Source organism: Ixodes scapularis, unplaced genomic scaffold, assembly GCF_016920785.2.
Source record: "Ixodes scapularis isolate PalLabHiFi unplaced genomic scaffold, ASM1692078v2 PGA_scaffold9__187_contigs__length_104089568, whole genome shotgun sequence".
Lineage (NCBI taxonomy): Eukaryota > Metazoa > Arthropoda > Arachnida > Ixodida > Ixodidae > Ixodes > Ixodes scapularis.
The window spans coordinates 58,848,861-58,865,385 of record NW_024609884.1 but is presented as its reverse complement, the minus strand read 5'-3'; the positions used below and the strand labels follow the sequence as shown (position 1 = coordinate 58,865,385).

Here is a 16,525-nt window from a genome sequence, read left to right as displayed (position 1 = left end):
ACACTTTCGTGCACAAAATTCGTCACGTCTCGTCATGATAAACGATCTTGAAAAACATAATTCCTGTATAGTCCGCACGCGTAGATAGTCCGCACAGCCAGAAATTTCAACTTTTAAACATGTATAGTCCGCGGACTATAGCCCGGAAAATACGGTATACAAAGATAAGGGAACGTTTTACGACTGACGCAGCTGCAATCAAGACTGACGATGTCAACTGAAACATAAGATATTCGTTCTTTCTCGCGATATTTGAAACATGGTGGCGCCAGTGTGCAAATAGCCTCCAACTACTTCCGGTTCTGAACTAGACGGCTAGTGAATTTTCGAAATCAAATATAAACTCTACCTTTTGAAAATGACCACTTATACTACTGTGAAACTTAATTCGCCCTGCTGACAAAAGCATGGTGAGTTAAAAATTAGGAAAAAATGAAAGATGTTTACACTTCTCCGTAATGTTTGGTGCCCGAGGCTGGGCACCCCCCCCCCCCCCCCCCCCCCCCGAAGCTTTACTGGTTCGTTGCGATCTCGGGAAATGAATGGGTGTGGGCTACGAAAGACATAGGGGCCCCATGTGCCGTATGGCATAGGTACGCCTCTGGTCCGGTGTGATCGGAAATCCGCCGCCCGAGGTGGGTCAGCGAGTGGCGAATCAGTTCCAAAGAGCAGGATGGTGCCGCCCAGTCGACATTCATGGCAGAATGCAGGCGGTGCGTGGTGACAAATGTGCGCCAAAAGACAACGATAACTGACTGGGTGCGGGTATCTGACAGTATACGCTGCCTCCCCAAGCAGTGGGACGCGTGCCTGAATGCGTACGGCAACTTTTTCTAAGTAACCCAGGTGCATTATTGATTCATTGTATACCGTTTTATTTAATTCCGCCCTGCTGCTATACTTTTTCTTCCATCTCAATAAAGACATGCGAACGAGTTCCATTTCTTTACGTCATGCTACCTAGAAGTATATAGATGAAATCAAAGTTAGATTATCTACTCACCTTCTACGATGAGCTTCGCTTTGGAGCTTGCAATGCCAACTGGATTTTCGGCCGTGACCGAGAACGTTCCGGCGTCATCGGTGAAAACCTCGCTAATTTTAAGGGTGGTCCGATTGCCTTCATTGTAGATCTGGAAGTCCCGTGAAGACTGCAAGAAAGGAGGGAATATAACATCAAATGCACATGCAGTGTATGTTTTAACTGGCATTGAGAGTGAAGTTGGGAGACCTCTAGAGGTGATACAATTCTACTCGGAATGTGCGCTAACCTTTATTGCCTTTCCATTGAGGTACCAGGTGAAAGATACCACATCTGGGAAAGAGGTCACTTCTCCGACAAACGTCACCGGGGATCCTTCTGGGACCGTTTGTGAAACCAACGTTCTGATGAAAGTCGGCGGTCTGAGCTGCGTGGCTTCTTCCGGAAACATATCTGGCCCAAACTCCTTGGTCTCTACGTAAGGGCCTACTTTCGTGACTGGCGATGTCGGCAGTGACTGCTCCTCTGCGATTTCAAAGCCAGTAGATATTGCGTTATGGAATGGCGCCTTTGAGGCTCTTATTTTCGTAACACGGGAAAATAAGTCTGCACGACGTTAGAAAATGAGAACAAAACAGTTATTAATGCTCACGCAGCACACGAAGGTTGGCCGAAGTCGTCGCCCGTCCCGCTGTATTTTGAGCCCTGCATTCGTAAGGGCCAGAGTCTTCGGGAAACAGTTCGGCAATGACGAGTGAACTTTTAAGTCCTTCCGATGTCACCAGGAAGTCGCGCGATGACTTGAGAACTTTTCCTTCGAAGTACCTGAGGTGTGCAAGGTGAAGTTGACACCACTCGAAGATAACAAAAAGGCTGAAATGTCTTTTTTTTTTATTTGTTCGTTGTTACGGACTTACCAGTGAAAGTCTGGATTAGGCACAGCATGAACCTCCACGCTCAATCTTGCAGGCTCGCCTTCAGGGAAAACCATGGGTCGCAAGGGGCGTACGAAGCGAGGCTGCACGGAGACATCGGACACCCCACCCAGCAGCTCGAGATCTAGAAACAACGACGGTAATACAGTGTTCAGAAACAAAAAATCCTGCATGAAACACACAAACACACACACACACACACACACACGCACACGACGCGCACGCGCACGCGCACAGACACACACACGTACACACACACGCGCACACGCACACACATACACACACATATATCTACTTCACCTACTCCAGTGACCTTCCCTCCTCAATTAACACATCTATACGACTGTTTGTGGAAGACTGTGTTGTTTAGAGGAAAATCGATAACCCAATGAACCATCCCTTTTTCTTTCTTTTTTTTTTTCTTTTTTCAAACAACCTTGACATTGTAACCTCCTGGTTCTCACAAAGGCAGATGAATATCAACCCCGTAAAATGTAAACAAGTGACCGTCGCAAAAAAGCTTGAACGGGTCCTCCATTTAATATCCTAATTCTAAAACCATTAACTAGAGTATGTTTCAATGTACAAATATCTGGATGTTCATATTTGAGAAACATTTTTGTAAAACCATCGTACACTCAAAAAAAAAACAAAAAAAAAAACAAAGAGCCCTTGCGTCTACTTTCCCGCACAACACTCGGAAAGCCAATCACCGCTACTTACAGGGGCAGCACAGCGAATGACGATGCCGAAACATAAGTTTGTACCAAAAAACGCAGCCTGACTTGTGACATTAAGCAATGCAAGCGTGACCTTTTGCACTGCTTAAAGTCAAAACTCAGACTGCCTTTTTTTCTCTAAACATATGTTTCGGCATCGCCATTCGCTGAGCTGCCTCCGTAAGTTGCGGTGATTGGCTTTCCGAAAGTTGTGCGGGAAAGTAGACGCAAGGGCTTTTTTTTAGAGTGTACCGGCAGCATAATCCCAGGGTCACTAAGATCACGAAGTGCCTTACAACCGAAACTAGGTCTTGCCCCTATTCCAACAAAATTACCAGCCGACAAAAATATAACTCGACCTAAAGACTGGAATATGCAAGTATTATATAGGCTTCCACATCAGTCTTATAGGAAGTATTCACTGGACGCCATATTTGTGGGGGCTGTTTAGAACGCATGCTCTGAACGAGCTCACATCAATAGGCTGCTAAGACCGGCACTTTTGATGGTGCAGAATGCACGTTGCAAAAGAACTGTGGAAGCTCGCCGTCAGCACGCGCTCTGCATTCGCGCACACAGCTATGTCCGCCAGTGAATACTCCCTGGGGGGGATTGGTGGCCGAGTGGTCTAGCGCACACCAGCTCGGAGCACGTGGAGCGAAAGCTCGCGCTGCAGAACCCAGGGATCCTGGGTTCGAGCCCCACCCCTGCCCGTTTCGCTCTGGATGAGCATCGTACCGGCGTGCGGTCGTGTATCACTACTGCGTGCTGCACGTTAAAGACCCCAGGCTAGCGGCTGTACCGCACTGGCTAAATTTCTCATCTACAGCTGGGAGACTCGTCGCCCCTGTGAGGCAGACCAAGTTCTAGGCTGTATAAACACACACACAACCCAATTTTTTTTTTTAATACTCCCTATACTGTATAACTTCTCAATTAGATTCTGTTCAAAATGAAGTGACCCGGCTCATACTAAACCATTTTTTGTCGGAAATTAGCGTTGCCGCCTTAAAATGGCGCCGCTTTAACATCCCCTCACCGCAAAATTAACCGCATGCGTTTCTTTTATAAAATTTACTAGAAACTTCAGAAATATCCATTGTCACCCTGCTCATAATCTTTCCTCTTGAAGCGATAAATAATGTGAGCTTCGTCAATCCTGATTGGATGATAATTCCCTTTTTTATCTCTTCCTTACTGTGCATTATGCAATGAAATGACTTGCCCGATGAAATTGTGAGTAGCATTAATCCAAAGTGGCTAAAAAGGCTAGGACATACCGAAAATAAAATATGAGATAACTATACTGCTAGGAACCACTGTCTTCTATATTTTTGCTAAATTTGTTTTGCCAGCGGCACGACAGTTTCGGGGATAAAACGCTTTATTAGCGGGGACCCTCGGATTCGCTCCATTCGGGAAGGCCGCCAAGTTTAGCAAATCGGTGACGTCACCCGCTCAACGCGCGGCTTTACCCTTGAACGCACTCGCAGACGAACGCACTCAGGCGTCTCGCGCTTCAGCTTCCTCAGTTACCTTCCACGTTTCGAACACGCGGTTTCGAGGCGATGACGTCTACGGCATCGCTCGCTTCGTCGGAGTCTTACCGCCGAATTCAGAAACCTCACTCAAACTACACTCAACCTGAAGGGCCCCTCCGCTTCCTCGAGGAAGGCGCGAGGGCCGGCGGTGGCCAATCACGAGGACCGATCCGCCGTCGCGATTGGCCAGCGCCGGCCCTCGTGCCTTCCTTGAGGAAGTGGAGGGGCCCTTCAGTTTGAGTGTAGTTTGAGTGAGGTTTCTGAATTCGGCGGTTAGACACTGATTGCAGCAGCGATGAGAGTGATTGTTCTGAAGCGATGTTGGAAGCTGGTCATTTTGAGTTCGACCCGCTGGCCACCAGCTCCAGCAACGACGACGAGATCGTCACGAACGAACTCGCCGTCGTCCGCGACGCTCTCGCACGAGCACGCAGCGTGGAAGGTCAAAGGGCAAGGGGGAAAGAGCGAGAGCATACGTTGGAGTAGCCGAGTTGCACGAGAGTGTGCGATTGTACTGATCGTACTGTGGCGATGCGAGCTTGTGCGAGTATGGGGTCGACTAGAATGCGAGAGCGTTCAACTAAATGTGATGATAGCGTGGTTTGTGAGCACCATGGTGTAACTAAATTGGGCAGTGTGGCCTGGTCGCCAGATGAAAATGATTAACATTAGTAAATTGATTATTACAATTATTATAGCTCTAATAATTGCGAAATTCGCTGCATATACTAAGTAGCCTATGAGAATTCTATTTCAGAAGGATCTACCCGTTTACCCTATTTACTCAAGTAATAGCCGCACTGTTTATGAAAAAAACCTGAGGGTTCACTTTTCCGCGGAGCATGCGGCTTGCCAATCACCGTGATCGGCAGCATGATTCCAGCGGTTTACACGACAGAGACAACGTCTTCGCGCGAAGATACCATCTGTGAAGGTTGCATTTGTATGGAGAATTATGTTCTCGATATAGTTATTGGCTATGTTATTTTTGCACAACGCGATGGTTGGCTGTATACGTGCTTTGCGGTAAAGCGGACGCAAGGGCCTTGTTCATAAATAGTGAGGCTATTACTCGAGTAAATACGGGAATGTCCGTGTCCCAACCCTTTGAGCAACGGCGCCAGCAGTAACCTTGAAAATTAAAAAAATAATAATAATATGTATATTGTTTATCAGATTGCAAACTTCTGTTTTGTACTGTGTCGTCATAACCTGCAGTCTTATGTTTCTCTGTTATTGATATTATATATTCTGTTTGTCGCCCTCGTGTAATACGTCCCAATAACACGCACAGGAGGCGGCATAATGCGAGTGCCCAATCGGCGTACCCGTCACGGTAACAGGCGCAGAAGTCTCGTCCTGCCCGTACTCGTTGAATGCTTTGCACGTGTAGAGTCCTTGGTCATCGGGATATATTTCCGTGATGGTCAGAGTCACCGAGCCACTTTGAGCGTCGTAATGCATCTGGAAGTCCTGTGCATTCTTCACGTCGCGCCTGTTCTGGAACCACTTCACCTGCAGCAGCCAATAGCAATCTTATAAACAAATATCATCAGTATATAAGATAGCAAATGATCCCACTGGGACGCTCGGATATAGCGCCTAAATATTCAACGAAATTTAATCACGAAAGTAATTGAGCTGTTTGCAGTGACAATATTTCTTTTAATGTTAGAATATATATGATAGCTGTAGCGGAATTCCAACGATTGATTTAGGTATTTTTCATTTGTTTAAAACGTCAATGGCCTCAAGTTTATAAACGATTGTAATAAATACTCTCGCGTCCACCAGCATGGTAAAAAAGAAGTATACATTGAGCAGATAGACTGGAACCAAAATTTATCGTAAACAAAGATATTCACATCCAGCCTTCATTAAACGGCAATCTTTAATAATGTTAACTTTCTTCACCCATGCAATGAAGCATATGTACAGACACATCTTAGAAGTCAAAACTTTACCTGTATAGGCTGAGAGCCAACAACGACGCAGCGTAAAACCACGGTGGACCCGTCTGTAGCTGCAACGGGCTCTAAGAGCTCAATGAACCGTGGAGGTTCTTTACCGCCTGAAAAGGAGTACAACAGATACACATGTCCTGTCATTATTAGCAAATTTAGACGTCTAGACTTGTATTGACACTCTGAGGGTTTAATTTCAGTGAGAAAAACAGTCAGAATCCAATGTAACGTACTGAGTTTTTTTTTTTTTTTTTTACATGTACGTCTTAAAACAAAACAAAAAAGTCGTAAAAGCCACACTAATTCGGTTGTAGAGGTGACGTATATGGCCAGGGGAACAAAATATAGAAGGTAATCGTCACAATAGGTCAGATACATAACTAAAATTTGTTAATTAACTTTCTTTTAATTAGTGAAAATAAAGATATGGTTCTAATTAGAAACTTGCTGAACGTCACCGAAAACCACTAAAGCAGCACATTTTGGAAACACGTTAAGCGCGTGGGAAGCGCAGTAGTGCGTTAAAGTTACCACTCGCCGAGAAGACGCAAGGCTAGTCGGCGCGAAAGCGCGGATGATAACCTAATGCCAGCACTTGAGCAATAGTCAGCAGCTGTTGGTGGGTGACGCTCACCTTTAACTTCTAAAATGGCCCTGGTGCTGTCTGCTCGGCCCCAGCAGTTTCTGGCAACACAGATGTACCTCCCAGCATCTTCCACAGTCACTCGGTTTATGGTGAGGGTGGTGGTAGTGACTTCTTCTTGAGTGGTCGTGGTGATAACCACGTCCCCGTCGCCAGAACTCACTGGGCGACCGTCTTTGTACCACAGGATGTCAGGCTGCATGGAAAGTGAGTTCGAAATCAAAGAGTTGGCGTCATTCGCGACTCACGTTAATTGCTTTTCAAATGATCCAGCCGAATCCTTTCTGTTTAACGGGTCACAAATACTCCACAAGGCTCAAGTGTGCGGGAACTGCTTTCCCCACCTCTGAATCTTTGTCTCCTAATATGCTCCAGAATTCATTTCTTAGGCAAGAACCTGTTATTTCGCGGCATTCATCGGCCACGAACACGAAGTCGGTATTCCTTCTCGCAAAATTAAGACTATGATTATTTTAGTCCCAGCACCAGTTTGGACCAGAACTATCTGTCCGCACTTCAACAAAAAAAAAAAAATCAACAGGTCTAATCTAAAAGTTGTTTAATCTCGTTTCATCTACGTACCGTATTTACTCGAGTAATAGCCGCACTATTTGTAAACAAGGCCCTTGCGTCTACTTTCCCACATAACACATATACAGCAAATCATGGCGTTGCGCATAAATAATATAGCGAGTATCCAGATCGAGAACACGATTGCCCATACTAATTCAATCTTCTCAGATGGTATCTTCGCACGAACACGTTGTCTCCGTCCTGTAAACCGCTGGAATCATGCTGTCGATTGCGGTGATTGGCGATCCGCGTGCTCCGCGGAAAAGCGAACCCTCAGGTTTTCTTCATAAACAGTGCGGCTATTACTCGAGTAAATAGGGTATTTAAATTCAACGCTGTCGGAGCACCTGAACGATGTTTCGTAAAAGCGGGTAGTCACCGAGGTATTGAATAACATTATTTTTTGCCATTACATGTAATTTTGTTTTATTTATTTATTTTAACCCTAAAGGTCCTTTCGGGCATTAGATAAGGGGAACGTGATACAAAGATTCGTACAACTGAACCAAGTGGCAACAAAAAGAGTCAAAGCTAAAAAAAATAAAGGTAAAAAGCATAAATTGAAGATACAAAGAATTTGGCGCAATTTTGGCCTTGAAACATAAGATATAAAAATGATGGCGGACAGTAAAAACATGTACATCAGAAACAAGACACTGACAACAACAAACATTGCAGGGATACAAGACTACATGTATTCAAGGTTTAGCATGTTTAGAACGGAGACGAAAGACTGATGGTCACTGATGGAGGCAATTTCTTTACGGAGGCTGTTCCAGTCTGCTTTAGCGAGGAGTAGTGGAGAGTTTTCAAACGTGTTGGTTCGTGCGAATCTGGGGTTAATTTTGAAAGGGTGATCTAAGCGGGACGATATATGCTGAGCCGGTAGTAGTGAAGATTCACTAAAAGGCGAGGGACTGTAATAAGGTTTATGAATAAACGATAAGCGTTTGCCACCTCTTCTTGTATGAAGAGGTGGCAAATTAAGTTAAAGTTTTAAACTGCTTACACTTGTGAATCGGGAGTAGTCGCAAGCAATAAATCTAGCAGCTTTGTTTTGAATAGATTCAATCTTATCTGCCAGATAAGTTTGATGAGGGTGCCAGATGATTGATGCATACTGAAGTTCAGATCTGATAAGGGCAGTGTAGGCAAGAAGTTTTGTATCTGAGTTTGCTTGGAGCAGCGTTCGTCTGAGAAAGCCAAGAGTTTGCGACGCCTGTTAGCAATGTGTTCAATGAGAAGGTTCCACGTTAAGTCCGATGAGAAATGAACGCCAAGATATTTAAAGGATGAGACATTTTGAGGGTTGAGGAAAAAAAAAGCGGATGCAGGGAATAAAAAATAATAATGAAACACACAAAATTATATAGTAAAGACAGAAGCAAGGTCAATATTGTAATAGTTGTTTAGCATCCAATCGACAAAATATATAGGTACTACAAAATCAAACAGCCTAATCTCTACAGGTAAGTTATACATAATGGGACGTAATTCCATGAAAGTTGATTTGGCAATAAACACACCCACAGAATACAACAAATAGGCATATACGCATCACCCGTGCGTCAACTTATTTGTAGAGCAACCAGAGCGCCAAGCACTTCGATGGACGGATATGTGTCTACAAACAATGAAAAAAAAAACGCTTTTACATGAAAATTAATTTAGCGATGTGACAATGAGCCTAATGTGAGCATGTAAAAAGTCATACCCAGGGTCAAATTTAAGGCCCATTTTATTGGTGATAACGTTTTTTTGAGCCTCGTCAATCGCTGAGCTCCCTCCGTAGATCTTACTGATTGGCTATCCGAATTGTTCGATGTACCGTAGTAGACTTCAGTAGACCGCAGAAGCACAGGCACTTTAGAGTATTAAGTTTATCGGCCCGTCGACACCGTAAACCCCAAAAAACATGAAAACAAAAGGTCATGATCACGGACGAAATTGAGAAGGAGTCGGGATCAATTCCCTCGATCCAATTTTCGAATTCAAACAAGAAACACTCACAGCAGGCGAGCCTGTTGCACTGGCCTCGAAGGTCACTCGATGCCCAGGCTTGGCAGAACGCGACTCGGGTTGCTTGGTGATCTCTGGCGCCCTCCCTTGTGGGCCCATGGCACGGGCTTGCTCCTGCGAGGGCATCTTGCCTGCAAAACAGTGGGCTGTGAGTTGCAGCTCGACAACTTTCACACCTGAGCTATAGGGGAGTTCATCGTAGATCAGCGCACTGTGCGAACCGTCTCGTTTGTTTCGCACGTCTGGCACATGAGGCGCATGCGCATTATGAACGTCGTGTGTACGACGTTCCATAAAGCCTAATGCAGGCGTCATGGTCTATTAGAAACCCTATATTGGAATATGACGTGCGTGTGTATGTGTGCAAGCGTGTGCGTTTGCAGCCTGTGTGTTCGTGTTTGTCCGCCGCAACTAACTTTTGGCCCTGCTCGGACTTAGTATGAAACGGAGTATAAATACTGGCCACTCACTACGGTGACGGGGCCCGTCACTGTAGTGCAGCCGGCAAAAGTGAGGGGGCCCCGTTTTAGCGAATAACGGGGGCGCGCGTTAACCCATCCGCCGCGCTGCGCTTACGCCGCTTCGCGGCGACAGTCTGCGGTGGCTCATTACAAAAATGTGAACCCACTTGGCCCACCCGAAAACGCCGCTCCGCGGCGTCCGACTATTCGCTATTCACCGCAGTGCGGCCGGCAAGAGTCAAGGGGCCCGTCCTGTGTTGTATGTGGTGGGAACAGTGAGAATTAATAACTTGTAATTTACAAGCACATTAACCCACGCATCACGGACCTGCCCCTGTCCCTAATCGTAAATATAGCGTCTGTGACCAAAAAAAAAAAATAAATAAAGAGTGAAAAAAAAAGTATCGTCCCAACACGATTGGAACCGCCGACCCCCAGCTCGCGAAGCCGACGCTGTACCCACAGCGCCACGAGGCACTTCCGTAACCGGCGATCTATTGGACATCTATATCGGTTGCTGTTGCCCCGTCACCGTAGTGCATTTTTAAAGTGAGGGGCCCCGTCACGGTAGTCAGTTCCTAAATACTGCACGAATCGTGTTTCTTGGCGATGCGTAGTATTCGTAGGAAAAGTTTGGATGATGTTCGCTGAAGCAGCCGGAATTATTTTTCACTAAATATATGTGAAACACATCTCTCGGTTTGAAGGAACTGGGTTTTTAAAGGGTCAGTAACAACGCCACAATTAATTTTTTTTTTTTTCAAATGACTGGCAATGATTTTTGTACTTCGTTTTAGCGTAAGTTTCGACGAAGCCGACGCTGCGAGGTAATAGGACCAATCAAGCAGCGTAAAAAGCGCAAGTCATTACGTCGTTTTTGTGTATAGTTAGTTCAGCGATGATAGAACACGTACATAAACGTAACGAACACCATTATGGTGCGCTTTTGTCGCTGTCTGAAAGGTCCATCAGCTCGTAGCCCTGGCTGCGCATGGACTTGGGTGAAACGAAGTATAGGCATCATCCAAAAAATGTTGAGCTCGGGAATCGCTTTCAGAGAGACAAAAATAATATCAAAAAGCCAGTTTTTAAACTCACGGCCGAATCAGTGACGTAGATGGCGAAATGGTAAACCAGTTGCCTTTGTGGATGTCATCCGACCGGAAGAGTCGTTTAACTTTCTCATTTTCTCTCTCATTGATCACTCTATCCATGGATGCGCGTGCCCTTACAAGCGGCCAATCGCGCACGTAGTTTTCTCTGCACATGCCACGTGCCCCTTTTCTGCATGCATGACGACGCGACACTTTTCAGTTCTAATTTATTTTTAACGTGAAACGTTCTTTAACTAGGTATTCGGCATTTCGTGAAGCCCAGATAAAAGTGAAGCCTGGATAAAAGCGTGGCCGAGATTCCGGACGCTGATTGGTTGACGGGTGGGAGAGGAGGAGTGAGGTGCTCGACGCTGTTTGGTTAACGGGGAGCTCATGTGACCAGAGGGGTAGGCGAGGAGGAGCTCGACCACCTGTGCGCACTGAGGGAGAGGAGCTCGAGAGTACGGAAGGCTCTGGAAGACCGCCAGGTTTATCAGCCCGACTGTCGGTAGGATAGCTTCATTCTAGTAACAACTATCAGGTGTACACGTGGTAAGCGGTAAATTATCTGGTGAAGAGCGCCGTGAGCGTGTGGGTCCGGCGTCTGGAAACTCAGGGTATCGTGAAACGTTTGTGATGCTAGAACGTTTCAAGCATGCAACACAATGCCATACATCATTTTTTTTTTAAAGCAGGGTTTCACCTATATACTTCGTTTACCACTAGGCTCGAACTTGAGCCAAAGCTACAAGCGTGAGTCAGCACGCGCTCCTGGCTTTGAGACATGTAGAGCGCTCGTTCCGCGGAAGTACGCTTGAAAGCCGCAACCTCGTGCTCTCGAGCTTGTCGCATTGACTGCAGTCTCAGTTCAAGGGTGGACGGAGTATAGTAACTGCTGGCAAGGTGGCAACGTCTTTTTCGAACACCCAGCCTCCAGGGGCCCTACTCTACACGGCGGGACCAAGGGACCGGGACGCCTGCTGCGATTCGTCAGCGCCGCGGCGCCGACCAATCAATAGGCGGCGATGTCCCGGTCCCTTGTTCCCGACGTGTAGATGAGGGCCCCTGGACGCACTCAGTGCCTTTCGCTGTGCCCATGGCTGCGCGTGCACGCTCGAGGCTCGCGAGATGCCCAAGCGTTAAGTGCTGGAGCCAGTACAACCGAAACTACTCCCTGCCGTTCTGGTTCTCTCAGTGGCTATATACAGGCGGCTTTGACGCCACGCAGCTGCGGTGGCGCTGCTCTCGACGCATGCGCAGACTATCACTTGACGCGGATACGGTTCCTGCGCACGCGCAACGCACACACAACGCGGACTTGTTTTGGCAGCATGTCTGTTAGTCTGTAGTGTGGCTAGAGCGCTTTTTGAAAGAGGTAAAAAGAAAATCTACGCGTGGCAGACTTTGGCGTGCGAGCGACGTGAGCGATGACTTCTTGATCGCTCGCGACAATCGCTCCCCCCTAGTTCGGGAGGTTTTCTGGCACCGAAAAGAAAACAACTCGTTCGAGCCGCCTCCGAATTTCCGATTCTCCCCATCCCCCCCAAACGGCTTCAACACAACTGCCGACCGCCGCCATGTTGAAAATACTGATAATAATAAAAAAATTAAAATGAAACTCCGAGAGACGGTCGATGTCTCGTCACTAATAATTCCGAGCACCGAGTTTTTATATTTCGCAGTCGGCGGTGTAGTGCGTTTGCAATCGTCGTAAAAGCACTGTTGATGATTGTCGTTATGAATTGCTACAGTCATGCAACTTGTGACATCTTTCAATTTCTGAAAAATGTCTTCGTCAACTACATCATTGCAACAAACAAAAAAGGGTAGGAGGAGCAGGCTTGATGGGGGAAAAGGAGGGTTTTTAAGCCGCTCTTTTTCGCAGGCTAGAAATTATTTTCGTTGTTTTGGGAGTTATATCGCGCGCTCCTGAAGCGTTTAAGTGAATATCGTATTGTCTCAAAGTGTGCCGATGTCGGGGTTGTCAGTGGGCCTTTAAGCTGCCACAACCTTATTTCATCGTAACACGGAAGCCTACGAGATGCCTCGCAATAAGAGCAGCCAAGAACCTATCGCGAAACGCCTAGATTACTCAGGCCCTTTCGTTCTACCAAAATCGGAGACCACGACTGCCGTTTGTATCAGATTTTAAAGAAATACTATACTTCCAACCCGTTCTACCGAACACTTTTCTGGTTATCAGGAGGCTCAAGGCACCAGGGAATTTGTTTTGCGGAGGAATTTAGACGAGCGTGTTTTATCAGACAGGTAATTTCGAAGGCATAAAAACCAAGAGAAACAGTGTGACTAGATAGTTATCCTCTTCATTCTTTTTCTAGAAACGCAGAGGATGTGACGATGCAGTCGAGTGATAGTTTGAGAACATTTTCTGGCAGTAGCGCTCCGGCACATCCATACATCATGACTTCAGCTGTCCTATATCAAGCAAAACGCCACGGAGTTGTTTCTGTGAGGTCACCGGGATTGCGCCCGAACTACGTGAACTGCGTCTTCATATTTGAACTTGTACTATATATATATATATATATATAGATATATATATATATATAATTTGTTGATTCACTTTTTAATCAGTGAAAATAAACATGGTTCCAATTAAAAACTTGCTCAGCGTCTTCAAAAACAACTAAATCAGTAAATCCTAAAATGTTTTGCTCTGCCTATAGGAAGCGCGGTGGTGGCCTACATTTACCACTTGCGCAACAAGTGCAAGGTTGGCAGTGCGAAAACGTAGATAAGGAAAAGAAAAACAGCGCGATCGCATTAAATTTTGTTGCATTTTCGGACGGGACCCTGAAACACGAAGCACCGAGCACCCAATCTTTCAACTATTAACTGATTTGGTGGTTTCCAATGATGCTGAAAAGTTTTTAATAAAAACATGTTTGTTTTTACTAATTCAATGGTTAATTAACACGTATTAGTTAATTATTACTGTTATTGTGACGATTATCACCCTTATTTTGAACCTCTGGCCGTATGACTCACCTAGACTGCATTACTGTAGCTTTCAAGGTGAAACACACATGTATATTTCTTTCTTAGAGATACTCTCTTAGTTCTTAACATTGTAAAAATCAGCCGGTGTTCGTGTGTTCTGAGTGTGTAAGTTATCTTTGGCGCTGATACCTATAAGTCATGAATAGCCAACTCGGCCAAGCCCCCCTCTTATTTGTAAAGATCAGTCTCGGGCACAAGCATATTGTGTCAGACTCTCTGGGGAGGTGCCATCAACGAATACCCATCGTCTACTGCAGACTCAACATTCACTTTAGCGTACCACTACAGGAACTGCGACGAACCCCAGGAGATTTTCTATTTGTCCTATGTGTGACATGTGATAAAGCCGTAAATGGGCAGACGTGGGATGCCGACGTAGGCACTTCATGACTGGTGGAACCTCTTGTCCGAACAGCTTCCCGTGTGCGTGTTTAGAGGGTTCTAACGCCTTGAGGCAGAGATGGAGTCCGTGCTTGGGTTGAAGCCTCCAACAAGTATGCGCCATTTGTAGCACAACTGTTCTGGTCCATAGAAATGTCCATTCTCAGGATAAAAATGCACGAGTGAGGCTCACAGTGGCCAGTAGCAACGACAGGGAACTACAAGCTACCCGCCTCGGAAAATGACACAACGCACTGGTTCAACGGGACGTAGTCATTTATTGACAGTCATCGTCGCGAGTCGTTGCACTGGCTTTGTTTCCCGCGACGAAGCGCCCTAGCGTGGCCGATTCTACTTGGCCGCTTCGCGAGGGAGATGAGCAAAGATGGTGAACTTGCGCGGGCTACCTGGTAGGCCGTTCTGCGCAGCGATGATGCCCCCCTCCCCCCCCCCCCCCCTCTCCAAAAAAAAAAAAAATACGTGGAGATAGCTGGCTCACAACAGCCCCGTCAAACTGCACAGCTTTCTTGTTGACGAACGGAGTTCTTTCAGAGACATCTCTCGAGTTGGCTGCGGTGAGCCAATCCTAACAAAAATCGTTCGAACATGTGTGGATAGAGGCACCTTATCGAAGGCACACTGATAAGGACATGGGCTACGTGTTTGATCAGCCAGTGAACCACCGTAGATGCACGTCCACCTCAGCCTGGAAGAATATGAAGGCACAGCTGCGCGAACCGGAGTTCTCGCTGCTGCTACTGTTGCAGGAAATCTTATTGGTACAAGATGACGCGCACGGACACAACGCCGAAACCAACAGCCTGCAAACTTACACGGACCACAAAGCTCAAGTTATCCAGATAGTAAAGGCGAATGCCCAGTGAATACACCACCGTAGAGGCGCGTGCACGTCAGCCTTGTAGACTATAAAACCACAGCTGCCTGATTCGATGTTCAGTGGACAAGGCGACAGCAGAAACTGCATGTCTCACATAGTATATTCTCTCCTGTGCAAAGGTTTGCGAATCTTGATGATTACTTGTACCGCTCAAACGATCCTTCCTGTACTGCTGCTGCCTCGCCAAAGGCGTGTAGAAGTGCCTCCACTTGTAATTTTTTTTTTTTTTTTTTGGGGGGGGGGAGCACTTGTGATGATTTTGGGCGGGGATATTATGAAGAAAATGCTGGCGTAGATACGCTGCATTACGTACTAGAAAGCTAGTAACAAATGGAGGGCAACATATTAACCGTAGTTGAAAGTAAGAAAGGTTTTGACAAAAAATTGAAAGTCACTGAAACACCTATTTTTAATATAAATGATCTAGTACGACGCTTGGTCATGCACAAGAAAAGCTATCTTGTTTAGAATCGACGGTACTAAAGCTAGAAGCAAATATAAATGACCAGGAAAGTAGGAGTAGAAGAAATTATTTGGTAATCCAAGTAGTGAGCGAATCAGATACAGAAACAGAACAAGACGTGGTGGCGAAAGTCTATTGAAAATGTCTACCGTCTTGGAAAGATGGCTGGAGAGGAAGGCCGATACTAATAATCCTGCTGTTTGGAACGTATAATGAACAATATGTTCTTCACAGTGCGAAAAAATAAACGGAACTCGCATTTGCGTTAATGACGACTTCTAAAAAAAATGTAAGATTGATCACAGGGAAACTATGGGAGAGTGCGAATGAAACTACGTGGGGAGACAAGCTATGCGGAGGGCAAGTTTATCTGCTTCTTGAGCAGGGTTTGCGGTGAACGCCGAGCTCCTATTGGCTCCGACTGGAAGTGGAAGCATAGTGGGCAGAATTCAAGGCAGGTAGCATAGAGATCTACCCACTAACTCTTCGTCAGAGCCAATGAGAGATCAGCGTTTTGACGTCAGTGCAACCCCTGCGCCAGAAGCAGACGAACTTGCACTCCGAATATTTATCCTATAAGTTGAATATCACTGGAGTGATGTACGGATGGGATATAGGAACTGACCAAAGAGTGGAAATCCTTGCTTCCATAGTACCTCCTCCCGAGCACGAACATTGACAAGAACCTAGATTACCACTGGCAAATAACTTTCTACATATTCGAGCTGGAACAATTATCGATAGAATATGTGTAGTAGCCATCACTGAAAACTGGTTCTTCGGTAATATAAGGTGCCCTCGGTATTGAAAATGTATGGTGTACGATAAAGA

The 16,525-nt window shown here is 46.0% G+C and overlaps 1 protein-coding gene across 1 annotated transcript in view; it reads right to left on the bottom strand.

Moving 5' to 3' along the window:
• LOC8051991 (titin) overlaps window positions 1-16,525 on the bottom strand; it is a 148,906-nt gene that overhangs the window by 68,981 nt on the left and 63,400 nt on the right. Inside the window, 8 exon segments of the mRNA XM_040498619.2 lie at window positions 1,004-1,151; window positions 1,272-1,507; window positions 1,635-1,807; window positions 1,900-2,041; window positions 5,506-5,692; window positions 6,142-6,248; window positions 6,776-6,980; window positions 9,368-9,507. Of these exon segments, the coding sequence (XP_040354553.2) occupies window positions 1,004-1,151; window positions 1,272-1,507; window positions 1,635-1,807; window positions 1,900-2,041; window positions 5,506-5,692; window positions 6,142-6,248; window positions 6,776-6,980; window positions 9,368-9,507 (1,338 nt within the window).